Consider the following 27,451-nt stretch of genomic DNA (forward strand, 5'->3'; position numbering starts at 1 on the left):
TGTAAAACTCGTTATAACTAGATAATGCAGAAGATGAAAGATAAATATATTTGAGGGTAAAAAACCCAAACCAAACCAAATTAGTGGAAGAAAGGTCCCCTGAAGGCTACCAATGGCCAGCTGGGCAATACAGGCAGAGAACAGTGGGTTTTCCTTGTCCCATGTCATTCTTTTTTTTCCCCTCCAGCCATTTGTTACTGGTTACTGGAAGAGCCAGGATACTGGGCTAACTGGGCATGCAGATAACCTGACCCAGCTGTTTTTCTGTTTGGAAGTGCTGGAAAGGCAGTGATGTCAGAGCCCCCAGTCTGGGACATCTCTTTGGGCTCTCTGCCAGCAGGTAACGAGGAGCTCCTCCTGTGTGAGCACTGAGCTGGTCCAGTCTCTCAGCAAAGGGGAAAGGATGAGCTCAGAGCTGCATTAGCTGCTGGTTTTGCAAGCCAGGAAAGCAGATCAGGTGTGCCCTGTGATTAGTCAGTGCTTCAAAGGCGAGCCCTCCTAACAACAGCAGCTTTCAGCTGCTTCTCAGCTTGCTCTGTGCGAAATCATGTGCAGAGAAAAGATTGTACTTGTTATTCTTCCATTCTCAGCTCAGGAATGGGGGTGTTGGCTGTGGAGATGTTTTCTGGTGGTTTTCATCTCTTTTCCATACCTTGTTTGTGGTGTTAAAATGCCCTTTATGGAAGGACCACTAGAGGAGTTTTTATGTCTCGTCTCTATCTTCAAATGGAAACCCATCTGTTTAAATACAGGTTTGGTTTTAAACCCATTTAAATCAGAGTGGTAGTTTCATAGAATGTTATTATAGACCAAAGCCAGCTTTATTCCTGTAGGTGAGGGGTATCCCTGAAATGGTGCATTAAACTCATCTAACAAAATCAGTTTTGTTAAATCAGTACAAACATTTTCCTGTTGTTCTGATTTGGGTTCAATATGCTCTCTGACAGGGTTCAGCTCTGCTGTGGAAGTAGTGGTGATATGAATTTGCTCTAGGTAAGGAAAAAAATACATCTAATATTAAAGATACTGGGAGTTATTTGATATTCTGAGCCAGTGGTGCAGATGGATAGAGCAGACACCCTGTGCTAGTCATGTCTTTTCAGAATACAGCTCCGTCAAAATGAAAGCTTTAGCAATGCAAAGTGGAAATTCCTGAGCAGAAACATTAATATTACTTTGCATTTTACAAACTGCCTCTTCTGGAAAGTCAGTGGAGTGAAAAAGAGTCTTATGGTTGGTGTAACTGATAATTTGTTGAGCGAAGCAGTCATGGAGGGCTGCTGTACTGTCAAATAAGATGAAATTAATAGTTTGACAAGAATAGCTTGGGGGAGGAGTGATGGCAGCAAGACAGAAAATAGGAAATAAGAACCAAGCTGTTCAGGAAACTAAGAACAAGGGAAAAAACTTTATAAAAGCAGGAGCTGGAGGGCAGAGGCGTGAAAAGGAAGAGCTGAGCTTCGAATTTTGCAGAGGTTGCAGTGCAACAGGGTGGCATTTGGGGAGGTTACAGTAGCCAAAGAAGACTTACCTAAGGCATGGAATGGCATTTCTGAATGCTAGCAATGAATCTGTATAAATAAATAAGCTAAAATGTCCCCTGTGGGCTAGAGCTGTGCCCTCTAGTAAGAAAGGCTGAATTCTTGTGGGTTTAGTTGTTAAAATTGCACGGCCCTGTAATTACAGCCTCTTGCTGAAGGGTTTGTGTCACTGCATTGGTTAGAGGGGTAGGCATTATCTTCGGCCATTCTTCCCCTTTTAGACTGGAAGAAATGCATAATTGGAGGTTGGAGCCAGGACTTTTTATTCCCCAAAGTCGCCTGCATCCCTGAAATTCATGGTTAGTGAGTCAGTCCTTCTCTTATGCCAGCAGATGGTGCAGACTATTCAGGGACAGAGGCTCCCAGAAGCATTCTGCTCCTTCCTTTGAGGGAAGGCAGCCTTCCCAAGCAAGGAAAACACTGCCAGAAGGATGGCCCTTGGGCTCTGTAACTGCTGCTTTGCAGGAACAGAGCACCATCCTTTCTACTCAGAAGCTGAGGGGGTTTGGAAGCAGAAATTACTCTGGACAGGAGTTGCTTTGTTACGAGTTAGGCTCGTATTTTTAAGTGGTAGGATGGCTTGGTTGGGTGGAGGGACCACAAGATTCTTTTGATAGAATCAGAAAATGGTTTGGGTTGGAAGGGACCTTAAAGATCATCTTGTTCCACCCCCCTGCCATGGACAGGGACACCTTCCACTATCCCACGTTGCTCCAAGCCTTGTCCAACCTGGCCTTGGACACTTCCAGGGATGGGGCAGCCACAGCTTCTCTGGGCACCCTGTGCCAGGGCCTCATGGGCTTTTAGGGCACTGCTGCACTGGAAAAAGGACCCATCTCAGGGGGTGTGATGGGCTCTGCCCGTCTCAGACCAAAGGGAAGCTGTAACAGGACATTGTCTTTTGTCAAAACAAAAGCAGTGACATCCAGCTACAGGTGTCAAAATCTGTCCTCCTTTCCCTGGAAGCTGTCCCAGCCATCCACAGCATTGTGCTGTGGAGCCAGGAGTATCCCAGTGAAGAGCAAATCACAGATAACAGATGCCAGATCAGCACCTTTGACCCTCTGAGCAGATCCCAGCAATTGTCAGGTTTTACCCAAGGGAAGGATTAAGGGCTGGTACATCCTTGCTTGTCCCTGCATTGCTGCTCACAGGCAAAACACCTTCCTGACCCTGTGCCACTGAGCTCATGCCCTAATTCAGGGAGTTCTGCCATCTCACAAAGCCAGCTCTGATCCACAGAGCATCCATCCCCTGCACACTTGGCAGGGGAGATGCCCAAAACTTGTTGGACTCGGTCCTTGGAGAGTCTTTACAGATTTGCCATTTCACCTCACAGCCCCTGTTGTTCCTTGTGACGAGGTGTAGCAAAAAGCAGATCCTTTGCCAGAGCCCCTCCTCTCTTTCCTTCTGTCATGCCCAGATTTTTTTCCTCCCAACCTTTGCAATTTCTCAATTTCTGTGCTTTTTTTCCTTTCTCTGTTGGGTCCTTCAATGCAACACCTTCAGCAAATACGTTCTGCATTATTCTTTATTATTCTGCCAACATAAAAATTACTAAAAAACACTTTATAAAATATGCCTTGAAAAAATCTAGCATTACCCAGCCTCTAGAGGAAGGCCTGGAGAGAAGGATCCAAAGGGAGGGGTTTCCTACTGCAGAGCCTCCTACATCAGATCCAAGCAGCCAAGGAGTGGGAAAAGGGAATCTTTGCGAAGAGCCCATGCCTGGAAGTGGCTGTGACTCATCCTGGAGAAGACAACTGGTTTCTAGTCCAGTTGCTCTAGAGGTCGTTGTCTAGGTGGGCACAGATGGTTTTCAGAGGAACACTGAGGGAGACATGTTCCCAGGAACTGCGGAAGGAAGAGCCACATTAATACATCCCTGGCTGTTGTCCAAGCTGCCAGATGCTAAAGATGATTCCAGGCTACAGGGAACTCTAATAAGATCTTAATAAAGACTCTAATAACAGTCTGGGGACAAGAAAGTCTCCCTTCCATGACTGAGAGCCCTGGAAGGGAAATCCAGGCAGAACAAGCTTTTCAGGTTCAACAGAGGGGAGGCCCAGCCTGGAGAAGCTCGTCAGGGCTGGAATGAGCTATCCCAGGACTGGTCTCTAGGGATCTGTAAAGGAAAACAGCAAGGAGTTGCCTCCTGTGGCCTCAGAGGGGCAGGAGGCCTCTCTCAGCTGGTCCAGAGGGTCAGGCAGTAGTCCCAGAACACTCAGGCTCTGCCCCTCTCTTATTTGGGCATGCGGTGCTCGTTGGCATCTGTGGCTTCACTTGAGTCCTGTGGCTCTCGGACCTGGGGGGCAGCGTCAGGGCTGGGGTTCTGGACACTGCCTATAAAAAGTGGGACCCCTGTTTCATCCTCAAAGATGATGAAGACAAAGGGCCTGTCGAGGCTGAAGACAGAGACTGAGCGTGACAGCATGACACTGGTGGCAGCAGATGCTTCCACCCCATCTTCTTTAAGCTCCAGGGTGGCCTGGTGCTGGACACTGGACACAAAGAGAGGCTCCTCTGTGATCTTCTGGAGATTTGGGCTCGTGAACAGCTCCTGGAGGCCTGCAGAGAAATGAGACCAAGTTGGTTCTACAAGCTCTGAGTTTTCTCAAAGCTGTCTGAAGAAAGCAATTCCCTGACTTGTTGCTCCATGTGCTGTCCACCATGGAGGACTGGAAAACTGACAGGCAAGAGAAACAAAAACTCCACCTCTTTAAGAGTAGCAGTGTAAGAACTTGCAGTCATCCTTAAAAAGCAGCAGCAAGTCTGAAGACTCTTTCTAGCTAGGCTGGAAACACTTTTACAGAGATTATTTTTTCAAGCAATTCTTTACAAAACAAAGTGAACTCTTCAATTATTCTCATCTGGAAAGGCAGCACCTGGTGGTTTATTTCAGCTGCAGGTTTTGTGATCTGCATTTTCTCTGTCCTGGCCACTGTGTTAAATGACAAATTCAGATACCAAGATTGATGCACAGGGGGAGGTTGGTCTTGGCTACAATAGGAAGAACGTGTAAAGACTGTGAGAAGCTGTGAACGCTGCCTGCTCTGTAGTATCATCCTGTTGGAGCAAAACATTTGGTGCCAGGCAAGCAAGGAGTAAGGAGGAGGAGAGGAAGAAGACATGGGAGAGTTTGGAGTTCTGGAGCAAGCTGTGAGGCACAGCTTTAGCAACAAGGGTGGCAGCTTTTGGTGTCAGCGAACAGATTGATCAGCTCCACTTGTTCTGTGCAAACCCTGCTAGAGGCCTTACCCATTTGGCTGAGAACCTGGTTGAGTTCCAGCTGGTAGTCCAACTTTATTTTGGGGATCTTCACTGTGGTGGGCACCTCTCTGGGGAAAAGCCTGCAGAGTTGTCTGTAAGGGAAGTTCTCCAGCACGTGAGAGGTGTTCCGGGTGTACCGGTTTGGTACGATGACCACAAAACTCACGTTACTCTTGAAGGGAAACTTGGCCACCTGGAAATAAAACCAACCGGAGAGGAATTTAGGGAAAAGGAAGGGAAGTCCAGAAAGTGATGCTTTTAATTTAGTCTTTTTCTAATTGGTCTACAGGGCCACTCTTGCTCTCTGATGAGAACAGCCTGGTGAGAAGGAGGGATCTGATTTCTCCAGGGGAGAATTTGTTGGAATAACAGCTTTAGATTTTAGTATTAGCCACTGGCTGGTAGAGATTGAGCACGTGGCAGAGTGAAAGCCCACATGCACAAGTTTGTCCCTCTCTGGGTTCTGAAGAACTCCAACAGCACATTGTCCAAGGGAATTCCTTTCCATATTTCCTCATTTATCTTTAACTCTGGGCTTTAAAATCCTATTAATTCCCAGTCAGTGGAAATATCTCTTTGTGGTTTTTCCTAGAGATTAGAAGTGAAGATCCAACATTCTTGCTGGAAGCAAGGACAAAGAATGATTATTAAATTTTTCTATGCTATGCCTGTTAAAAAAAAATTTGGTTTTTTGGAGAGAATGCTTGCAGTTAGTAAAATACCACAGCAAGAGGAAATTCCAATGAAAATTTGCAGTGCTCCTGAGAGATCCCTACCTGAATATCCTGGGACTCCAGTGTAAACCAGCTTAGGGGGTACTGGTGGGCTTTCATCATCTCAACTGGGACCACGAACTCATGGTCAAGGTGGAATACATCTGGCCCAGTGAAGCTTGCATTAAACTTATTCCTCCAAAACCCTGTAAAAATAAAAGTTTTGAAAGTAACAAAGTTATATTTGGGTAGAAAACCAGAAACTGCTGAGCTGACACTCCTCCTATCTTGAGCTCTCTCACAAGGCCAGTAGTGACCAGGGAAGTAAAAATACAGCAAAGAGAAGTCAGAACCAAAGCTGGAAGAGCCCTAACAGCAGGAAACTCTTATCAGCCAGAGAGAAACTATGGAATAACAAAAGGAACATGGATTAATCCTCACGCCTCAGTGTGGGAGACTACTGAAGGCTATGGAGATAAAAGAAACTATGTTTGTGCTTTGAAAAATGGGGAGTATTGCCTCTGTGGTGCCTAGGGGGAAACACTGCTCCAAGACCAAGGTAAAACATTTGTAGATTTGCACTGGAAGTGTTTGGTCTGTGCACAGCCCTCAGGGAGTTAAAAAAGGAAGATGTGGCTGACCACTGTGCTGTAGTCAGACAGAAATCCACAGAAGCTGCCTCTGAGCTCTGTGGTGGGTGTGCAGTGAGCTGCTACAACCTGGTTCATCATTTAGGTTAGAAAAGACCTTTAAGATCACTGAGTAGATGAGCAGGGATGTGCCACTGCCTGGGATCCTGAATCGGGAGGCAAAGACACTGCAGGTCCCACCTGCTGTGTTCTGGCTCTGCTGTCAAGTAACATTTTTAGCACATGTGAAGCAGTTGGGAATCGTTACTGTAAAGAAATCTAAGCAAGAGGAGCAGCAGATGCACAAGAACAAGCAGATTGCCTAGCAGGAAGCGAGGAGAGGAGATGCTGTTCAGCTACAGGGCTTGCAGAAAACTGGAGTTCTATTTCCTCTTGAAGAAATAAGGAAGGCCTGTGGAGCTCACCGTGGAAATAGACGGCGTTGAGCAAGAGCATCACTGTGTTTTCAGGGAGCTGCTGGAGGAAGGAGGGAATTTGCCCATGAGTTGCCTCCTTTACCCAATTGTTTATGGCTACGAGGTCGTCCTGACTGATCCCAGAAAGGGTCATGGGCTTTGCTCCATAGAATTTCTCTGAGTCCTCCAGGAACTTCTGTTTCACCTCAAACCCTGGCAAAGGGGAAGAATGATGGGAAAGGTTTGCTCAGCATGGTGTGACACTCCCCAAGAGGAGGAAATAGGGGAAATGGATGTCTCCAGTGTGCTTCCATCACTCTCTGTGACTGGGAGGTTTATCCTACACCAGTCCAGCCCCCCCTGTGCCACCTCTCACCTTTCTGCAGGTACAGCCGTGCCCCGAGGCTGAGGGTGGACTCTGTGAGCCTCCTGCGAAGGGTGCCCAGCATGTGGTGGAGGCAGGGCACTGACTCCAGGTGCATCACCTCCAGCAAATGCTTCTCTGTCTGATTTGCTGCTCCTAAAAATCAAATTCCTGTTAGGTCTTATGCTCATGGAGTGGAAAACGGGGATGTTACTCTGGCTGCCTCTTGTTAGAAACACGCTGTGCCTCACAAAAGAGGCTGGAGAAATCTGAGAGACGGAGCCTCAGAGGGCAGCTTCAATTGTAATCATGCCTAATTAAAGCTGCAGGAGCAAGGATAAGTGGAAGAGACTGTATTTCATTTGCATCTTGCTCACTGGTTGCTCGTGCCTCTGGGAGAAGATACGGGGAAGGGCAGGAAATGGTGGTTTTGCCACTAAGAATTACCCAGTGCCAGGTGAGACAAGGCCAGGGCGATGCTGAGGGGGGACAGGATCACGTTGGTTCTGTTGGACTCCAGCTGCACCTCTCTCAGGAGATCAATGCTGAATCTCATCAAGCCATCTGCCAGCCTCTGGCTCTTCTTCCAAGTCATCTCGCAGCCTTTATCCCCAGCCTCTCCTTCCTCTTCAGAAGAGGCTTTTTCCTCAGGTGATTTCTTTCCATGACAACCCCCAGCCCCAGCTACGGCTTCGTCTTCTGAGTTCCAGTCATCCCTCGTGTCTGGCAGGGTGCTGGTGGATGCTGACATGGTTCCATCATTCTCCTGGAAGCTGTCATAAGTAAATTCTACCAGCTTTCCCTTTGGCAGGGTTGGGATGGCTCCCAGCGAATCCGACTGTACCATTCCAGCACTTTTCACGTCCTGGGGAGAAACAAGGATAGCACTGGGAAAGCAGCAGCACAGTGACACCCTCATGGGCTTTTCCTGCACATCTAAACAGGCTGAGAAAACTGGAGAGAGCTAGACTCCTCTACTCTGGTGGTGGTTTTGCTTCAGTTTGCCTTTAACCCTGAGGATAATGACTTGAGGGAATGGCTTTGGGAAAGAGGAGGTCTTACAGCCTGTGAAAATGGACCCAGTGAGGGTCTGGCAGTGGTTCCTCCTCAGGAAAGCTCTCAGGAAAGCTTGAGAGCAAGACTCATGCTCAGCACATGTCCTGTCCCTTCAGCATTTACAGATCCATCATCCTCAGCCTTGATTTCACCTCCTCCCCTCACACATTTTAGCAGTGCCCACCTGCCTCACACTGCCCAGCCCCTTCTGCTGCTGTCACAGCCCTGATCCAGTCTGGCTCAATTCCTCCTCCAGGCATCTGTGTTTTCTTGACCTGTCTGTTCTATTCCATTCATCTTCTCTCCAGATTTCCTCATTTTCCACTCTTCTAAGCTTTAGCCTTTAGCACTGCCACTACTCTCCTCACATTTGCGTGGTCTGAAACATCCCAGGCTCAATGGATTGGATCAGCTACTGATCCTTCTCCCTGTCATCCTCACAGCTGGTGGTTTTCCTCACCTTTCTTTATCAATCAGAAATTAAATCATCCACCTGCCAGCCCCTGTACACACACCAGTACTGGTGTTAAACTCCATACTCTGCCCAGTTATTTAGGGTGGAGCTTCCAACCTGAACAAGCACAGCATTGGCAGCAGCGGGGAGTAAAGCCTGCAGTAAGATGGACTTTCTCATGGCACTGGCACTGCCTGGGCTCATTCTATATCAGGAAAAACTGCAAATCCCACAGCATAACTTCATCTCCCTTGTGTGGAACCAGTCAGTGCTTACCCTCAGCTTCCCATCTTTGTCCAGGAAGAGACGCTGCTGGTCAATGGCATGTGCCAGCTGTAGGGGAAAAAAATCAATAAACAAAGTCGGGTCCCTCTGAATTTCCAGAGTCTGTCTTCCCTGCTCCCACTGCAATCCTGGCTGTTGCAGTCCCCACAAGGCGACAGCACAGGCAGGATTTTGGGGTGCAGACCGAGGGGCAGTGGGGTCAGACATGGGGAGGTGGAAGTGAGGAGGAGCTGGGAGACACTGCAAACACTGGATTTGTTTAGAAAGGGGTCAGGCCAGTCTGGCACAGAACAATGGATCCTTTTGAGAGTGAGCAGTGGGGTTTTGCAATCTCAGTTCTGACAGGGATCCAGATTTAAAAAGGGGGCGGGGAAAAACCTGCTTTTCAAAAACCTCCTCTTAACTCCTGAAGGTCACGGTCACTAAATACAGTTGAGGTCAAGTTCCAAAAGAAAAGCTTCTACATAAATATGAATAATAAGAATATCCACAACTATTTCAGCTGGGTAGAAGATTAGAAACCTTGCTGGTGAACCCCCCCCCAGCAGTGTCCTCCACCTATCTGCCTTCCAGGCCTTTTCTGGGTGGTATTTGCCCCATGGTCTGGCTCAGGGAGCCACCACACTTCCCTTGCTCTTTGCTGCAGGAGCAACTTACCCGTGGGAGGCTGTGCAGAGCAGCCAGGCAGAGCAGCCCCCAGAGGAACCCCATATTCCTGGAAGAGAAGGACCAGCCGAGAGAGGAGTTATTTCCAGCTGTGAGCTCAGCCTATTCAGGTCTACAGGGAGAAAATTATCAACCTGGCCAAACAGGTTGGCACAGGAGCTCATGGAAAGCAAGAGGCAGATGAACAATGCTGCAAAGAAACAACACAGGGCTCCTGGGTCTGGTGCCAAGGCAGGGAAATCAGAGAGGAGCAGGGACCCGCAGTGGAGCTGCAGCCACAGCCAGGCTCCGCTTGGATCCTGCCTGTCTGACCCTGCTGCCCTGCTTTCTCTGGATTGCAAATGGTATTTCCCATATCAGTGCTGCACACACTGTGCCTCTGGAAGGAGACAAGAGCCTTTCTGCTCCTTTCCCATGGAAACCACTGAGATACAGGCGCAGCATCCTCAGGGGTGCGCCGGGCTCTTGGAAGAAGGGCTACTGACCTGCAGGTGCTCAGCAAGTGCTGTCTGGTAGGAATTTGCAGGTAGGAAGTGCAATAGCACAGCAGTTTCCCAGCAATATGTCCTGGAAGGGGGAGTCCTCCCCTTCCCAGCACTCATCTTCCCCCCTTGCTGGCAAACCCCGCCTCTCCCACCTGCGTGCTCCAGTTCCAGTGTGGGACAGTGGGGCTTCAGGGTCATGGACAAAACCCCACCTATTCCCTGGCCAACGCTTCACCCAGCCACTTTTCCCTTTCAGACAGAAATTAAATACCTTCTCCTTCTCATAAAACCTCCATGCCAAAGCCCAGCCCCCTGAATGGCTTCCACACTTAATTCCTGGGGCTGCTTCTGCTCTCCAAGCAGTCCTTACTTCACCCAGAACTGCTGGGCTGAGATCCCACTGGCAGAAGCCTAACTTGAGGCCATCTCATTCCTCCCCTTTCCCTCACCCCAAATCCTGCAGCCACATACAACCCTAAATACCCCTTTCCTCCCTGGTGGTGCCCATCCTTTAACCCTCTGCCAAATTCACCCCTCTCTCCCCGAGGGGCATTGGAGGAGCCCTCATTTATATCAAATCCTTTCATTTGCCCCTTACCTGAGGTTGTTCATGTCCACGTTGGAGCTGGCACCTGCTTTAGCCTGTCCAGCAGCTCTGCATGGGGCGCACACAGCTCTTGCCCAGCCCCCCTCCCGGCAGCGACCTTCAGCACCACCCCCTGTTTGAGAATTTGGCAGGCAAATATTGACCTACAGCATCCGGCTAAACATTTGTTTGGGGGAGAAGAGTGAATTCGTGGTGCATTTGGAGATGGGGATGTACTTTTGGGCTGCTGTACCCTCAAGACAACGTTAACACTGAGTTTACCAGGTGCAAAACTCCCACCAGCAGGAGTAACTTGCAAGTGGCTCCACTTTGCACACACTCCCCATGCTGGGAATATTCTCTTTTATTCATAACCTTCAGTGAAAATGCAGGGCTCGGTGTTTATTGCCACAGGGCTTTCTGGTTTGGGAATTTTCTTTGCTGAACCCCCCAGCTCTTCCCTCCCTGCATCCCAGGGAGATGTGAGACACTGGTTTAACAGAGGGCAGGTGCCCAGGGCCCCGTGGCTGCACACAGCAGGGTCTGATGGCCAGGCTGGGCTGAGCCAAGAGCAGCTGGTCCCTCCCCTGGGGCACAGCACGCTCCAGAGCTCTCCCAGGGTAGCTAGTCCCAGTGTCCAGGGCATGCACACACCGCTGGGGCACGGAGCAAAAGTCTCAGGGATGGGCAGAAGTCCAGCAGTCCTGCCCTGTGTGGATTTGTGCCATAAGCAGAAGTGCTGCTGATCCTTCCTGCCTCTGTCCATGTCCTCAGTGGGAGAGGAGTCACTGAGGAGCAGCAGGGAGCACCAAAAGGATCTTCCAGTCATCCATTCCTTGCAGGAACTTCTTGGTTCCCAAGCTCACCCCAGACAATGGGTGACAGGTCTGAGCTCTGCAACCACATTTGCGATGTGCTGCTGCAACGCAGGGAGCTAATTGCCCTTGGAAAGCAAATCCTGTGCAGCAGAATCCTATCCGACATCCAGGGCTCCCCCAGAACACAAGAGGAGCCTGAAGGAGGAGGTGTCCCTCTGGCTGAGCACACCCAGCCCCACCAGCGCAGAGCTTCCACACACACACACCCCCCCAGCTCTGCAGCTCTCTCAAAGAGTTTATTAGAAGTAAATATTTACATCTATTGCAAATGGTTAATAGGCAACACGGGACTGAGAGCTCCCCTTGGGTAGGGAAGGGCAGCACTGGCCAACCACTCACCTCCCCAGCTGCAGGTGGCAGCTGGATGGAAGCCCTCTCCCCTCCCAGGACAACCCACAGCAGGCTCCTCCTCTGCCCAGGGTAAGAGCTTCCCGCTCCTGGTACTGGCTCTGGCTAGGCTGAAGGATGGAAAAGGGCTGCAATAGAAGTGAGGAAACTGCTTCTACTGGTGGGGCAAAGAGCACTCTCTGTGGCTTTGGGGTGGGAACAGACAGTGCTGTCCCAAAGGGAAGGTCAAAGAGAGACCATGATGGATTCATGCCTCCTGCCTCACACCCTACAAGGGCAGGAGGGGACAAAACTGAGCACCTTTTTGCTGTCCTGTCTTCCCCAGGAGCCTGACCAGCTCAGAAGAAGAGGATTAGATGGATTTACTGAGGATCACTGCCAGTGCATAGCACAAATGGCATTCCTCACCCCTTACCTCATCGTGGGATGCTGGGGCAGGAACCAACAACAGCCCTACCCCACTGCTCCAGAAGCCAAAATCCTCATGGAAGCATCTAGTTCTGGCCTCCCCAGAGAGTCACATTCCCACCCCAATCTGCCCCTCTGCAGCAGCCCATTCCTACAGGAACTGGCAGAGCAGATGGGGTTTGTGCCTTGGCTGGCTTCCATTCCAGTCCTTGCCCTGGAGCCAGCACGGCAGCAGAAGGGCTCTGGTGAACCTCTCCTCCTCCTCCTCCCATGCAGGCTCGAACTCAGCTGGCAGAACCTGAAGTTCACAGAGCACCACCTCCTCTGGGCTTTGAGCACCGACCATGGGAGGAGGAGATGCAGCTCCAAAGGCAGCAGTTCCCAGGCCCAGCTTCTGCCACCCCAGTGAGGCTGATCAGTGGTTCAGGAGAGGAAGGGAAGGGGAAGTGCGGTGGCAGTAGCTAAACTGTTGTGTTTTGCCAAGGGGCACCTCCTACCCCTGAACTGAAGGGGGGAGGGTACCTGTGGTCCCTGTTTCTGTGGAGGGCAGCTCACAGGCCCCTGGGGATCAGGCACACGTGGTAAGGAAAGCTCCAGGCCTCTCTGCAGGGGTGACAGTGACCTACAACGCCCAATATCTCTCCCAGCAGCAGCGGAGGTTTCTCAGTTATGGCTTCTTTTCTTTTTCAAGATACAGAAAGAGGTTAGAGACGTAACAAGTACACCTCCCCCTGCATCCTCTGCTCAGAAACATCTGACTCTACCTCCTCCAAAAGCCACACTGCTGGCTTCTAGCTCCAGCACAGCACTGTGGGACAGCCACAGGCTGCCAGGCCAGGGGTCACTACGCCAGGAGCCGGATGATGCCGTTGTCCGAGCCCAGCAGGAGATGGCACTTTGTGGGCAGCACTGCCAGGCTGGTCAATGTACCCCGAAAGTTCTCTGAGCTCAGCTTGGTCGTGCTGGTGGGCAGGGCTGAGGACTCCAGCATGGAGTAGACCCCGATCTTGTTGGCCACAGTGCCGGTGACCACCTCGTTACCGTAGAGGTCGAACGCGTGGATGGGCTCGGAGGCAGATTTGTAGTGGTGCAAAGGTTTCTGCTCCAGCTCCTTCCAGACAGTCAGGGAATGATCCGAAGAGGAGCTGATCAGCACGTTGCCCTCTGCAGCCTAGCAGGAGAGGAAAGGCCAGTGAACCAGTAAAAACCTGCAAAATTCCTGTAAAAACTCACAATCTGGTGCTGCACGTGAGAGCAGCAGGTGGCTGCAATGATCTAATGGTCACAATGCAATCCCTTAGGACTGTCCAAGCCATTTCCAAGCAGATGGTGGTACTGAGCAGCTTAGCAAGGCCTTGGGTGGACACTGCAAGCTAAAGGACGCTCTGGGAGCTGGCAATCTCCTCCAGGAGATGGGCTGTGCCTCTTTTCAACAACACCCTGATACACAACAACGCTCATTCATCATCTGATACTACTGCAGTGGGTAAAGGGATTATCATGCAGTCTCCCTCTCCACTAAATCACCCGCCAAACTATTTTCCTTCTCAGGAGAAGGAATTGAGAGGCTCTCTCACAGTTGAAAATATTGCTGAGGGTAGAAACCTGGAGCTGCTTATTAGCAGAGCTAGTGAGAGGGTAAACAACCCACACTGCTGAACTTTGTTTAACCCACGTTTGGGTCGAGGACACTGGAGACCCAGCACTGCTCCCTGGGATGGGTAAATATGGACAAGAGTTACTCATTAGAGCAACACTCTCCCAGGGAAGCTGAGAGCCCCGTGGAGAAAGCAACACATTTGCTCCTTCACAGGAGCTGTGGCTCCTCCCTGCCCCTGCTGCAGACCTGCCTGGCAGGGATTGAAACCCAGGAGGGCTGAACTCTGGCAGCACGAGTTGGACCAAGAACAGCTGGCAGCAGCACTAACCATGGGGTAGGAGAGCTTGGGCAGCCTCTTAGGGACATAGGAAGGGATGAAGCAAGAATGGAGCACACAAGCCCTGCGGGAAGGATGCTCCACGTGGCCTCACAGCATCGATGAGGCCCCACCTGGATCCCAGCTGAGCCCCTCACCTTGATCTGCAGGATGTCTCCCTCATGGGCAGGCCAACCCCGCATGATGAGCCCCGTCCTGGTGTCCAGCAGCACGATGAAGCCGGAGGAGAAGCCGGCCATGACGCTGCGGCCGCTCGGACTCACGGCCAGGCAGCGGATGAGCCCCGCGCTCGCCCCGCTGGCCAGGCGGAACTCGTGCTGCAAGAGAGACAGTCCAGCTGGGGGATGAAGGTCAGGGGATCAGGCATTTAAGGGACAAGCTGGTTTCTGTGGAGCCATCACAGCTGGCTCTGGGATTTGGGCTTTGGGCCAGCTGGGATCCCATCATTAAGCACAGGGCAGGAGGAAGGGGACTCACAGAGCACCACACCCCTACCTGTAGTCCCGGCTTCCTGTGGTCGATGAACCTCAGCACGGAGTCTGCACTGGCCACAGAGATGCTGTGATAGGGAGGTGGCATGGTGGTCACAGCTGTGATGGGGACTTTGCTGTCTAACTCATCAAAAGTCCGCAGAAGTTTGCCTGTGAAAGAACGACAGACATCATGGCAGGACAAGGCACACAGCAGATCTCCAGTTCTGTGCTGGTTTTTAACAAGAGCCATCCAAACTCAGCACAGTCCCTGCCTGTAAGGGCTGGACCAGTTCCCTCCAGTTCCTCACCCTTTCCCTTCTTACCCGTGAACTGGTCCCAGATGTGCACGGTGCCATCACAGCTCACCACGTGCTGCGGTGCCTCCAGCTGGCTCACGTAGAACACAGATTTCTTGTGCTCAGCGTAGGTGAAGCGCGGGGGCACCTCGCTGGTGCCATCCCCGTAGTTGTACAGGGGCCAAAGCCTCACGGTCTTGTCCTTGCTGCCACTCAGGAAGAAATCCTCGCTGCTCAGCGGTGCCACGCACTTGATGGCCCCGGAATGCCCTGAGAAACTCTGCAGCTTGATCTGGTGGAAGTGGAAGCGGGGGTCGTGCTGGCTCACCCCGATCTCGTACTGCCAGTAGGCCAGCCAGTTCCCACACAGCATGTGGGTGCTGCGGGGGAGGTCGTGCTTCAGGGCGTTCTCCTCGCTGGATGAGCTGGGAACGAATCCATCAGTGCCAGCACTGAGGCGGAGCAAGCCAAGACCCTCCCGCTGCGTGTCCACGGGGACCTGGATGCGGTTCCCCACCAGCACGCTCCCAAAAGTGCCAGAGTGAGTGTCCTCCTGGGGGCTGGAAAAGGGCTCAGCCCCTCGAGTGTCTTGGTCTGAGCCCACCACACTCGGTGTTTGTTCCAGGCCAACAACCTGCAGGTTGCTGGGGTTCACGTTCTCCAGGTGGAGGCTGGCCAGCTTCTCAACCAGCAAGTGGTTGGGCACAACCGTCCGGATAACGTCACCTGAGGAGACAGAGACAACGTGGCTGCAAGGGGAGCAACGTCTCCATCATCATCATCATCACCCCCCTCTGTACACCCCTGAACAGGGTCAGCACAAGGCTGTGGACACAGCATCCCACATCTGCTCCCAGCTGAAGCTGAAGTGGCCTCCCAGCCCAGGAATCAGCCCAAGCCATGCTGTAGAAGCTGTGAGTTTCCCCCAGAAGCCCTGTGAGCTGTGATTTCTCTGGAGTTCAGGCCCAGCATGCATGCCCAGAGCACGGAGCTCCCTCACAGCTGGTGGCCAAGGCATACCGAGCAAGCAGGAGAAGGGGATGTAGGTGATGTAGGCCATCTCGGGGTTGAACACCTTCTGTAACTCCACCAGCACGGATGGATCCAGGGCCAGCAGCTTCCCATCCGAAAGGGGCACCTCCATCACTGGCACTTCACAGCTGCCCAGCGACTCTGCTGTCAACCCCTGGACAAGAGAAACAAGATCACATAAACCCCAAGATGAGATGCTCTTACCACACAATTCATTACACAAACACAGCCAGGTATGCCCACCACATTCCCACATCTAGGGGAGTGCAGAAGGGCCCCTCCCACATCACTGACCTGGTCCTGCAGCTCCTGCAGCAGCGAGAATGCCCTGAAGAAGTTTCTCACTGTGTCACTCAAGTGCTGCTGCACCATCTCCTGCCCAATCCGCAGGCAGATCAAGGCAATGAGGCTGATTGTCTTCACACACAGGGCAACACGGGCCTGGGCTCCGCTGGGGAAACTGAAGAGGACATCCATCAGCAGCCTGCCCTCCACATATCCCTTTTTCCCATCCTCTGCCTCATGCTTCCTGCCTTTTCTGTGTTATCAGGATGTTTTCAGCAGTGTGCCAGTGCAAGGAGACACACATCAGGGCAGAAACACCCCTCCCCCCCCAAACCTGGGAGCATTAGGGCCCCCACAGAACCCTTCCCAAATCCCTGATTTTGTGCTGATCCTGCAGCACTTACCCGACAGCTGGCGAAGTGAGGAAGCCCAGCACTGGGAGCAGCACCTCCTGACTGATCTTGGGGAGGATGTCCATCAGTGTGGTGTCAGAGAGACACACCACGATCTTCTGTGTCAGTGTCACAGCGGCCAGGAGCCCGGCCTCCTTCCGGCTGTTCAGCCGGACACCGCCGGAGCCACCGCCGGGTGCAACCTGTGAAAGAGACTCCTTCAGGGCCAGGGCCACCACCTCCCCAGCAGGACACAGCAAAGGTGACCCCAAGGTCGCCTGAGCTCAGCCTCAAACCCAGCACAGCACTGCTGGTCCTGGAAGAGGAACCCGAGCATCAAATCTCAACAGCAAAACGTGTCTGGCACTCAAGGGATGAGCCCAAAAACTGACAGACACTTGTCAGCACAAGAGATGAGCCCGGGGAAAATGGGGAATGACACCCCCAAGCTCACAGGTTTCCTCTGCAGAGCATCTCCCTGCACAACATTCCCACAGGTGGGAACCTCAGAAGGGAGAGTGACAACCCCACACTGGTCCAAACCATCCTGGACACCCCAGAGCATCATTTGCCAGCACAGAAAGAGGGGAAAGCTCTTACATACACACAATTTAAAAGCAAGAATCGTTGTCCTCATCCTACAGTGTGCAGAGGAACAGTCCTTGCATGAAATATCCAAGCACAAATTATGGGCAAAGCCGCTGCTGACTTCTAGAAATCCAGCTGCTAGTAATTTCATGAGGCAGAACTGCACATCCTTTTTCTGCTGACAATGTACTGCTGCTGTTATGGCAGTGCCAAAGAGTTAATAACATCAGCAGCAACACTAAAATATTTCTTTCTAGATTGTCCTGTTTCCTAACTCCTAGACAAATCAAACACTCAAGAAAGAGAGCCAGTAACAAAACCCACAGACAATTCCTAGTTTCCTGCTATATTTCTTGTACACCTGCCATCTTCCAGCTCATCACAGAGGCTCTTCCTCTCACAAAATAGCCACCCTGCCAAATCCTGCAAGAAGGATTGACTTTATCCTATTTGTGACCCGCAAGTTCCATCGCTCCAATATCAGGTTGCCAAATGCTGTTTCACAGGGGTATTAATCCCCTCTGTGCCCCCAAGCAATGATCTTAGGAAAGCAAAGCAGAACAGCTGGAGCTATGATTGCAACTGGGTGGAGAATCATTTTGCTGAAAAATGGGATTTTTTCCCCTGAAAAACCTCCCCTTCAACACTGGAAAAACTGACAATGCCTTTTTGTTTTCTTTAAATGAACAGCTGTGGCCTCTTTCCCTCTATGTTTAAATTATCAGAAAGCTACTGAAGTTTTCCATTTAAACAAGAATCCATAACCGAAGTGTTTACAACCACTAAAGAGGGAGCAATATGAAAAATAAGCCTGTTTAAAACATTCAAAACCTTTTTCTTTTTAATGAAAAATTAAGTTTTTCAACCAGCTGCATTACACATTTCCTCCTTGCTGTTCAGCTATGAATTTCAAGCTGTAAAGTTAGTGAGCCTTGCCAGTGCTTTTTAGATAGCTGAAAACCCGTTAGCCTCCCCCCAGTTCACCCCTATCTACCCACACAGACCTCTGTGAACACTCACTCCAGCCCAAGCTGCTCCTCCTGCCTGTTATCACAATCCCACCCTTGTGCCAGCTCTGTTTGGGCACAGTCACTCAGAAAAGTAGAAGAAAAGCTTTTTCTCTGGTTTCACAAGGTCTGACAGGGAAAGAGGGGTATGAACGCAGCTGTGTGCTTTGCTGGGAGCAGTCTGGAGCTTGTGGCAGGAGGTAAAAGTGCCTCTCCTGTCCTTCTCAGCCGACACAGCCAGAGCTGCTCAGCCCACACTGGCCCAGACAGAGCCCAGCCAAGCTCAGTTTTTATGCAGGAGGCTCCTGGTGAGGCTGGACTATTTTTTTTACACCCTCCCTTCACACCTGGACACAGCTCTTGCCCCAACACAGAGGAGAAAAAGGCAATACTGACCAGGTAGCTGATGTAGGGCAGGTACTGGTAGGTGAGGACAGGCTCTCCATACAAATATGCCACGTGCACGAGGCAGGCCAGCACTGGCTTGGACACCTGATCTCCCAGCACGGGCCGTTTCTGGTAGATATTCCCTGTGCTCAGGGGACTGTTCTCGTCGCTGCTCGGTACAAACTGCTGCCTGGTCGGGCCTGCCCAGAGAACACATCATGAGCTGAAGCAGCAGCCACACCCAAGCCACCAGCAGACAGATTGGGGGCACAGCCCACCCTGGGACCCAGGGAAGAGGCATTACCGACGTAGCAGGACGTGAGCAGCCGGAGCAGGTTCCTGGCGATGAAGCGGGACGTGACGGTCGGGCCCAGCTTGGCCGAGAGCCACCTCACCATCTTACAGGCTGTGTCTGCAAAACAACAGCAGTCACAAGGACAGCGCCCAGCATGGCACAGATTAGCTACCAGCCTCTGCTGCCCCAGCCCTGACTCTCAGATCTACATGCAGACCTGGCCTCTTACCCTGGTTTCATCCCTGTCCCCAAGCTGGGGTCACAAACACCCCCAAACCGAGACCCGCTTCTCCCCCAGGCTCTGCCCAACAACCTGGATGCTGGCAGGGTCTTACCCAGCAGTATGGTCTGCTCTTTGTCATCAGAGTGGTCTGGCAGCTCCTCTCCCTCCCCATCCTCTGGCTCGCTGCTGTCATCAGCCAGGGTGACATCCACGGAGGCTCCAGCAGCATCCACGACCACCGTCAGCTCTGCATCGACCGCCGCGTCCTCGTGCTCCTCTTCCTCATGCTCCTCTTCCTCCTCCTCCGACTCCTCGCTCTGCTTCAGGTCCTGGCTGCTGTCCATTGACTTCAAGCTGCTCTTGTCCTTCTGGGAGTCCCCATCAGCAGGTCTGTCCTCGCCCAGGGACACCTCACTGGCGCTGCTCTTGTCACTCAGCCGGCCAAGGCTGAGCGATTCCTGCTCCTGGGGCTGCAGGGATTCCCCGACGTAGAGGCCACTCTGGAAGTCCTCGCCCTCGGGCAGGTAGGCCTGGTCGTGGAAGCTGACCCCAGAGGTGTAGTCCAGGAGGTCGAGTGCAGCAGAGCCGTGCTCCACGTCCATCTTGATCTCCTCCCCAAACACACACGACACCGGGCTCTCCCCTCCGCTCTCATCGTCCTCAGCGGTGCCAAGGAAGGATTTGCTCTCCTCCCGCGAGCTCTCGATGCCCACGAGGATCTGCAGGATGTGGGGCAGCAGGTTCAGGAGGAAGGACTGCAGCCCCAGGCGCACGATCAGCTGGGCCACAAAGCAGTCTGTGTACAGGTAGAACCTGCCGTGGCGGGAGCAGGGCGTCTCGTAGGCTCCGATCAGGGGCTTGAGCAGGTATTTATTGGCGTTCTTGGGCCCGAGGGATTTAGCTATGGGTTCAAAGAGGTACCACGCTGCGTAGACAGCGGTGTTTTCCTCGGACATCAGAGATAATATGAAAGGCAGAAGAATCTCCAAGCCCTCAGGAGTGATTTCAGAAAGGATCCCCTCCAGCTGCTGCCACAGCTGGAAAACAAGCTCCCGGCCTTGCCCTTCATCCTCGATCTTCTTTGCCTGATAGGTGAAAATGAACTTGTGCAGAGCTGGGAAGTACGTGGGGAAGGGGACGATGGAGCTGAAGGGGCTGAGGAGCTGCGTGGGACAGGGTGGGGGGAGGCCCTGGGAGATGGGTTTGTATTCAAACAACTGCACCGTGCTCTTGCCCAGCTTGCTCTTCAGAAGCTTCTCCACGGGCACGCTGAGCTGCAGCAGGACATGCAGCACGTGCTGCAGCGGGGCCGGGATCTCCTTGGGGTGGTAACGGCAGAGATTCCGCACCATCAGGAACCGCTCCAACAGGGATGCGTCGGGCTTCGAAGGACGCAGCCTCGGTGCAAATATAATCTCAGCTACCAGAACACCCAGAGCTTGCATGTCCCTCTGGAAGAGGTCTGAGAGACCCAAGGGTGGCTCTTCCCACGGCTGCTCCATCAGCTGCATCTCGCTGCTTAAGCCTTTAACCAAGAAATTGTCCAGTTTCTCCAGTTCCTCTAGGGCCTGGAGCGGATTGAAGCCCTCAGGAAGTGCAATCTTCATGTCAAGCTGATCCACAGCACCTGTCTTGCTCCGACGGAGCGGTCGGACCCCTGAGGATTTGCTGTCAGTGGCATAAGCAGGGAGGGTGGAGGGCTGTGCTGGAGGCACAGTGGCACAGGGCTGGTCAGCGGCTCTACCAGGAGCAGAAATGGAATCCAGGGCTTCTGTGCCTTGCTCCAAATCATCCTCACCAGCGATGGGTTTCTCCCCAGACCAGGTGGTTTCACTGGGAGTAGCCTCCAGGACCAGCCCGTTGATCATATCCGTCACCTGGCCTTGGATGTCCTCCAAAACCACAGTCTCCCGGATGTTCTGGAGCAGAGGCCGGACAATGGCTGGAGCTTCAGCAGGAGTGTAGGCAGGTCCCACCACGCGCCTGGGATGGGGCTGGTCAAAGAGCTGCACGACCCCGTAGGTCGTCAGGTGCGTGTGGTTGTCAACCAAGTGGAGGCAGACATTCTTCTCCTTGACTGCATCCTTCCCCAGCAGCTTGTAGCCAAACGTGAGGTCAATCCAGTGGTGCAGGTCCTGGGAGACCTCCCAGCTCTCCAGCAGCATGCGGTGAACCTCGATGAACTCCTCATAGGAGCTGCACCACGACGGCACATCCAGGTCGGGCATGTCCGGGTGGATGGATCGGAAGATGGTGGGGTCTGTGTAAAACTCTGGGATGCACTCGTCCGGCGTCCAACTCTGCATGCGCTCCATGCTGGCTGGATACTCGTTGGGCTCCCACTGGGACCTCACGTGGCAGCACAGCACCGCCTTGGGTGTCCTGCGGGCCGTGTACACGTAGTAGGTGATATCCGAAAGGACGTCGGAGATGTGATGGGGGACGTGGAGCTGCTCCCCACTCGACCCCCCCGCAACAAACGCCTGCTTGGTCATCTCATAGGTGAAGTCCAGCTGCTTGTCCCCCTTGTTGAGGCGGAACTTGGATTTCCTCAGGTCTCTGAACTTGCCGTTTTTCGTAGTGAAGTCCACCACCCACGGAAGAACCGGGTGGTAATTGGGGTCTCCCATTCTCCTCCCAGCCAAGCTGTTCAGACGCATAAGGTAGTCGAAGTTGCTGACCTGCCCGTGCACCCACTGCAACACCAGGTCTCGGAGGTCCTTCTGGCAGGCACTGCATGTCACCTCCTGCCTTTGCACACAGCTTTGCTCGCTCACTTGTTCCAGACCACCCTCCAGACTCTCTTCCTCCTCCCCGGGTCCCTCGTACCCCCTGAAGTTCACACGCAGACGGCTGCACAGCTTCTCATCCACAGCCACATCCCGAAGGGAGAAATCTCCACAAGCCAGACCCGCCTGGTGACAAGCCCTCATGGCCTGCAGCACGTGGAAGAGGAGGAAGAGGATTTTGGCATGGCTGTTGGTCAGCTTGGCCGGGCTGAAAGTCACGACGTCGTGCAGGCAGTACTGCACATAGGGGTAGATGATGTACAGCACGTCGGCCGACTCCAGCAGCGCCTCAGCCTGCAGCATATTGGGGCACAAGGGCGCACCTTTGGCCACGCTCTCCTTGGCAGGGGACATGCCAGGCACGTTCCTGCCCACCTGGAGGACCGGGCAGCCGTAGGCTCTGTGCAGGGCAGCCCGCAGCGCGTCCAGCGCCGGCACCGTGGGCGGCGCACCCGGGCGCCGGTAGGGCTGCGCGTACAGCCCGTGAGCCCGGCCCCACAGGTTGTGGTAGTTCTGGCTGGCCACGCTCTGCATGAAGCCGTGCAGGGTGTCCACGTTGCTGCCACAGAGCTGGTCAGGGGGCTGTGCCCGCAGCGGGTACCCCAGCCGGGCCTTCCGCAGCCCGTGGATCTCCACCCGCGTCCAGCCCGCCGGGAGTTTCTGCACCGAGTGCTGCAGGAACGTCCTGACCTCCACCTCGCTCAGCCCCTCGGGCCGTGGGCAGGCTACCGGCAGCACCCGGCGCTCCTTGAGGCTCTGCAGCCATTTTGCCGGGACAAAGGCGGTGACGTGGGTCCTCTCGGGGGCCAGCTGCCGGCGGTCAATGTTCAGGTCCTTCTCCACGCTCTGCAGGAAGCCTTCCATGCTGGATTCTGCTGGGAGAAAGGTGGTCCAGACAGGCTGTGAGCAAGCAGAGAGGGGAAGAAATACCCTGCCCTCCCCAGTCTCACTTCCCCATTGGCACCCAAGTGAAAAAAAAAGCTGTTTTGAGGAGCTTGGTCACTCTGTCAGTGTGTGGGGGGTGAGAAGGGACCAGCCCTGGCTGTGAGGGACAAGGTGGGAGCTCTGCAGCCAGGCAGGGGGACGTGGTGGGGCTTCCACAGCCCCAGGCTCAGGGAGGGCGACATGATGGGGACTTGCACATCCAAGTGTTGGGGGAAGGGACATGATGGGACCTCTGCAGGCCTAGCGCTGGTGTGGGGACACACAATGGCACATCTACAGCGAAGGAGTGGAACGTGATGGCACCTCTTCAGCCCCAGACTAGAGGGACACAACGGGACATTCACAGCCGTAAGAACTGAAAAGGAATATGATGGGAGGTGGAGGGGCACATCTGCAGCCCCGGGGCTGCCGGTGGGGACACAATGGCACCTCTGCAGCTGGAGAGGGTACACGATGGAATCTCTGCAGCATAACCCCCACGCTGGGGACACAATGGGACCTCTGCAGTCCCAGGGTCAGGGAGAGGGGCCACGGGTGCGACGCAGAGGATGCTCACAGCAAGGAGCACCTCTCAGGAACAGAGCCACGGCCACGGCCGGCCAGACGGCCCCGGCCCCTGAAGGCCCTCACTACCGGCGGGGGGATGACAGAACCGGGCTGCGCCCCGCGGGCCGGTCCGGGGAGCCCTCACCCCCCCCGAGGGGTCCCTCACCGCCCCGGCGGCCCCGCGTTACCTGGCAGCGGCGGCTCAGCCGCGGCGGGCAGCGGCGGGGGCGGCCCCGGCCATGTTGGTCAGGTGACGGCGGTCACATGCGGCCGCCGCGCCGCCATGTGCGCGGGGGGGGCCGGGCCGCGCTCCCCGCCGGGGCCCCGCGGGGCCGGGCCCGGGCTCCCTCCAGCGGCCGCGGGGCGGGGGGGCCGGGGCGGCTGCGCAGGGCCCGGGCGCGGGGCCGGTGCTGGGCATGGGCAGCGGCGGCGCGGCGTGACGTCAGCGTGACGTCAGAGGCGCCCCGGGCTGTCAGCTGGAGCCGGGCGAGCCGCGCTGACGAGGCAGCCGGCCTTAAAGGGGTCCCCGCCCGCCGCGGGCGGACCCCACCGGCGGCAGGTGAGTGCCCGGGGGAGCCGGCGCGGGGCAGCGGGACTAGCCCAGCCCCGCCGCCCCGGGACCCTGCCGCCCTCTGCCCCGCGAGGCACCGCACGCTATGGGAGCTGCTCGGCCCCGGTAACCGTGAGCCGAGCCGGGTCCTCCCGCCACCAGCCGGGCAGTGCCGAGCCTCCGGGGCCGGCGGGTGCGGTGGTACCCGTGGGACACACGGTCAGGACAGCCACGGGCGACCGGACTGCGCGCGGCCCCTTTAAGGGCGCCGGGGGCTCCCGCCGGGCAGCGCCGCATGGCGCGGCGGCGCGTGGGAGTCACGTGGGTGGGACGTGGCGGCCGCCGATTGGCGGCCCGGCCCTGGCCCGCTGCAATCAGCTGTTACTGGGACGAAGGGCAGGAAACGGCCTTAAAGGGGCCCTGCAGCCTCAGACCCCCGTCCCCCGGGGCTGCGGCGGCAGCGCCGGGAGTGCCCGCGGGGCAGCGGGTGAGCGCCGCTGGTCGGGCCGCGCCGGGCCGCCGCTGCCCTGCGCTCTGCCCCTCCGGCGCGTGCGGCCCCTTTAAAGAAGTTGTCCAGTCATCGCGCGGCGCTGCCAAGTCATCGGGGTCAGCCGAGTTCTCGCGGCCACGCCCTCCGCGCCTGCCCATTGGTGCGCGTGGCGAGCGCTCACTTCTGATTGGTCGAGGACTTAGAGCAACTTCTCGGAATCGGGGCTGTGTCACCAGCCCCGGCACAGGGAGGCGCCGCCCGAGGGCGGGCGGGGGCGGCCGGGCCGTGTCCGCGGCAGCGCCGCGCCCCGCCTGGGGCTCGCGGAAGGGTCGAGCCCCTTCGGAGTCGCCCTGCCCCCGCCGCCCCTTCACCCGCTTGAAAATGCCAACTCACAGCACGCGGGGCATGCCGGGAGCGCCGCGCCGCACTACAACTCCCGGCACACCCCGAGGCGGGCCGGGCCCGCCCGTTCCCAAGGCAACCGCTGCCCGGCCGGGAGGGAGCTCAGCTCTCCCCGCCGGGGTGGGCGGGGCAGAGTGCTCGCCTCTCCTTCCCATTGGCTGAGCCGCGGGTCGCGCCGGGCCGCCATTGGCGGGAGCGGGCGGCAATCGCGGCGCGGGGGCGGGCGCGGCGCGCGCCGGCAGTGGCGGCCGGCGATTGGCCCGGGGGCGTGGCCGGGGGGCGTGGCCGGGGGGCGGCTGCGTCATGACTCCGCCAGCTGATCCGGGACGGAGCCGGCGCGCGGCGGGGGGAGGCGGTGGCACCGCCACCGGCACCGGGCACGACCGCGGCGGCACCGGCGGGGCGGCGGCGCCGGTCCGAGTCGAGCCCAGCCCAGCCCAGCCCAGCCGCGCAGGTGGGTGCGCCGGTACCGCGCTGGGACGGGCGGTAAGGGTGGCCGAGCCCCGCGCGGCGCCCTCGGTGCTCCGGAGATTGAGGGGCCTCACTGTGCCCCGTTAGGGAAGGTCACCTTTCCCCGGGGCAGGGCAGCCATGGGGGATGCGGCGCGGCGCGGCGCGTCCCTCGCCGGGCTCCGCGGCGCCGCCTGGGCCGGGCGGCCTCGCCCCCGGTGTCAGTGGGGTGGGGAAGGGCGTTGGGGCCGGGGCCCGTTCGCGGCCCCGGCGCCGGAGAGTCCCGGTGGGGCGGGCGGGGCTGCGGTCGGGGCCTCCCCGCGACGGGCGGTGGCCGCCCCGGGGGTGACCTTCACTCCGGGACCGGACTGGACAGACTTTGACCCGCGGCCGCTCCCCGCCGTGGGCACGGAGCGGAGCATCCCGGGCAGCGGAAGGCCGGGAGGGCGGCGGGGTGTCCCGGGGGGGAGTGGAGGGAGCGGCTTTGCCGTGGAGCGGTGTGGGGAGAGCTGCCGCCGTTAGGGGGGAGGGGGGAGTTGCTTTTACTGAGAGGACAGACAGTGGGGGAGGGGGGGTGACCCGGTTGTACCGGGAGGGGGGCACCAGCTGGGGGCACGGCGTTTTTTATTAGCGGGGGGAGCTCCCACCGGGGCCCTTACCAGAGCCGCTGGGGTCTGTCGGTGCTGAGATGGGGTGGGTGGGAACCCTGTTACCGACAGGGACCCCCCTCGTCGGCCCCCGGTGCTGGCGGGGCCCCCGGTGCTGGCGGGGCCGGCGGCTTCAGCGGCGGGTGCTGATTCACGGGCCGGCGGGGGTGGAGCAGGGCCGGGACCAGCTCGCTGGAATCCGGACCAGATGTACCCGGCACGCCAGGAATGCTCGGCATCCCCGCCGGGCCCCGCCGCCGCCGCTGCGCCCTGGCCACCGGCCCCGCACCGAAAGCCCCGCAGCACCCACCGGGGTCCGGCCTCCCCCGCTGCCCGCCCAGGCCTGGGGCCCGCCGGGGTCCCCACTGCCTTTGGGGTGACGCTGGTGGGAGGATGCCGTGATGGCCGCCCGGGGGTTTCCCATGTTTCCCGTTGCCATCTGTCCCCCACTGTGCCCGGTTTCCCGGGAGGTTCCCAAAACTCAATCCCCAGCAGCTAAAGCGCTGGGCGGTGTGAAAAAGGGGTTTTTTCCCACGCCGAGAGGGAAGCAGTGGAGTCCCACTCCAGCCCTGGGGTTGGCGTCCTGGCCCTCCAACAAAACGACTCAGAAAAGGGCTGAGCTGCCCGAAATTCCCCCACCGGTGGCTTGGCAGCAGCCGCCTGACAAAGTGTCTTCCCTGTCAGGAAGCGGCTGGCTCCTGTCCAGGTGGGACCCTGCCAGTGCTGATGGATGCCCGAGGTGAGCCCTGGGAATGCCATAACCCCTACCTGCAGCGGCCTCCCTGCCGCGGCCACTGGGCCCTGCTGGAGCAGGTTGCCTTATCTCTTATTTTCCAGCAGAAATGGCCTTGGATTTCCTTGCCTCTCGCTCGTGGTTTAGGGCTGGCTGCAGGTGCTGGAGCTCACGCACCACCTGCTTTGGGAGCGGGGAGGGATGGGGACAGTTGAGGTCGGAGCTGCCTCTGGATTCCCTGCTTTGGGGGGATTTCAGCCCTGGGGAGAGGACAGAGCGATAGATCAGGATTGTTGTCGGGGTGGGGGAAAGGAGCAGCTGTGGCTGCTGTGGGTGACAGCTCAGCTCGGCACAGTTCGATCCTGGCTCTGAAATGTGCGTTCCCTTCCCAGATGCTGCCGTGCCACCCTGCTCCTGGCTAACCAGCACCAGTTCTTCAGTGGCAAGCTTTATGTCCTTCTCCAGTAGCTAAAGCTGCCAGTTGAAGAACTGTTGAATGTAGCCACTCTCTTCTCATCACTTGGACCTTGGATGCCAGCCAGAGCCATGCCCTGAGTGACCCGGATGAGCCATTCTGCAGCGTCCTGAGGATTGGAGAGCTGAGGATGAGTCTGACCAGGATGAAGAAAGTCTCCTCACAGCCTCCAGACAGAGCCTTGGCTGGAGGATTGCCAGGCAGCTGTGCCAGCAGGGCTGTCAAACTCTGTCCCCCTCTCAGTGGGGTGGCACTGAGCTGGGAAGTGACTAGAGGAGACCAAAAGAGGCATTAAACGTTGTTTTGCTCAACTATTCAGTTCTAGGAAGTTTGTTGCCTGTGGGTTGCCTGGACCAGGTGGGAAGATGGTGGGGGCTGCACCCACCCTGGGTGGGGGCACAGCACCAGAGC

The 27,451-nt window shown here is 56.0% G+C and overlaps 3 protein-coding genes across 5 annotated transcripts; 1 reads left to right on the plus strand and 2 right to left on the minus strand.

The window, feature by feature from the left end:
• Nucleotides 1–3,054: 3,054 nt before the first annotated feature.
• On the minus strand, nt 3,055–10,582 carry SERPINF2 (serpin family F member 2). Of its 2 annotated transcripts, none has more exons than XM_032129739.1 (9): nt 10,478–10,582; nt 9,386–9,443; nt 8,720–8,776; nt 7,381–7,798; nt 6,946–7,089; nt 6,579–6,782; nt 5,588–5,730; nt 4,800–5,004; nt 3,055–4,109 (listed from the first exon to the last, which is right to left on the minus strand). In XM_032129739.1, exons 1-9 carry the CDS (start codon nt 10,489–10,491, stop codon nt 3,784–3,786), a joined length of 1,569 nt encoding a protein of 522 aa, XP_031985630.1. In that variant the 5' UTR covers nt 10,492–10,582; the 3' UTR covers nt 3,055–3,783. The 2 variants fall into 2 exon arrangements, with proteins under 2 accessions (XP_031985630.1, XP_031985631.1); XM_032129740.1 differs by lacking the exon at nt 10,478–10,582 and adding an exon at nt 9,880–9,998.
• A 976-nt stretch (nt 10,583–11,558) lies between these two features.
• Nucleotides 11,559–23,611, minus strand: WDR81 (WD repeat domain 81). 2 transcript variants are annotated; one of them, XM_032129738.1, is made up of 11 exons: nt 23,483–23,611; nt 19,127–22,678; nt 18,801–18,908; nt 18,506–18,696; nt 16,527–16,717; nt 16,132–16,297; nt 15,826–15,991; nt 14,833–15,531; nt 14,532–14,677; nt 14,174–14,353; nt 11,559–13,270 (listed from the first exon to the last, which is right to left on the minus strand). In XM_032129738.1, the coding sequence occupies exons 2-11, from the start codon at nt 22,665–22,667 to the stop codon at nt 12,944–12,946; spliced, it is 5,715 nt and encodes a 1,904-aa protein (XP_031985629.1). In that variant the 5' UTR covers nt 22,668–22,678; nt 23,483–23,611; the 3' UTR covers nt 11,559–12,943. The 2 variants fall into 2 exon arrangements, with proteins under 2 accessions (XP_031985629.1, XP_031985628.1); XM_032129737.1 differs by having other exon boundaries at nt 19,127–22,675; nt 23,483–23,610.
• Nucleotides 23,612–25,033: 1,422 nt separating this feature from the next.
• Nucleotides 25,034–27,354, plus strand: LOC116454109 (histone-lysine N-methyltransferase SETD1A-like). Its single transcript, XM_032130291.1, has 3 exons — nt 25,034–25,190; nt 26,517–26,571; nt 26,958–27,354. The coding sequence occupies exons 1-3, from the start codon at nt 25,040–25,042 to the stop codon at nt 27,031–27,033; spliced, it is 282 nt and encodes a 93-aa protein (XP_031986182.1). The 5' UTR covers nt 25,034–25,039; the 3' UTR covers nt 27,034–27,354.
• Nucleotides 27,355–27,451: the final 97 nt, after the last annotated feature.

Source organism: Corvus moneduloides, chromosome 20 (assembly GCF_009650955.1).
Source record: "Corvus moneduloides isolate bCorMon1 chromosome 20, bCorMon1.pri, whole genome shotgun sequence".
NCBI lineage: Eukaryota > Metazoa > Chordata > Aves > Passeriformes > Corvidae > Corvus > Corvus moneduloides.

Bases quoted from the DNA above. Each gene is read 5' to 3' on its own strand.
- WDR81 (XM_032129738.1), bottom strand. From the start codon at position 22,667: ATGGAAGGCTTCCTGCAGAGCGTGGAGAAGGACCTGAACATTGACCGC. The intron at 16,718-18,505 runs GTCAGTATTGCC...TCTCTTTCACAG, and splicing joins TGCCCTACATCAGCTACCTG to GTTGCACCCGGCGGTGGCTC. The intron at 16,298-16,526 runs GTAAGTGCTGCA...TGTCCTCTTCAG, and splicing joins CTCACTTCGCCAGCTGTCGG to TTTCCCCAGCGGAGCCCAGG.
- LOC116454109 (XM_032130291.1), top strand. From the start codon at position 25,040: ATGACTCCGCCAGCTGATCCGGGACGGAGCCGGCGCGCGGCGGGGGGA. The intron at 25,191-26,516 runs GTGGGTGCGCCG...CTTCCCTGTCAG, and splicing joins AGCCCAGCCCAGCCGCGCAG to GAAGCGGCTGGCTCCTGTCC. The intron at 26,572-26,957 runs GTGAGCCCTGGG...TTCCCTTCCCAG, and splicing joins AGTGCTGATGGATGCCCGAG to ATGCTGCCGTGCCACCCTGC.
- SERPINF2 (XM_032129739.1), bottom strand. The intron at 6,783-6,945 runs GTGAGAGGTGGC...CCCCTTTGCCAG, and splicing joins ACGGCTGTACCTGCAGAAAG to GGTTTGAGGTGAAACAGAAG. The intron at 4,110-4,799 runs GTAAGGCCTCTA...ATTTCTCTGCAG, and splicing joins CCAGGTTCTCAGCCAAATGG to GCCTCCAGGAGCTGTTCACG.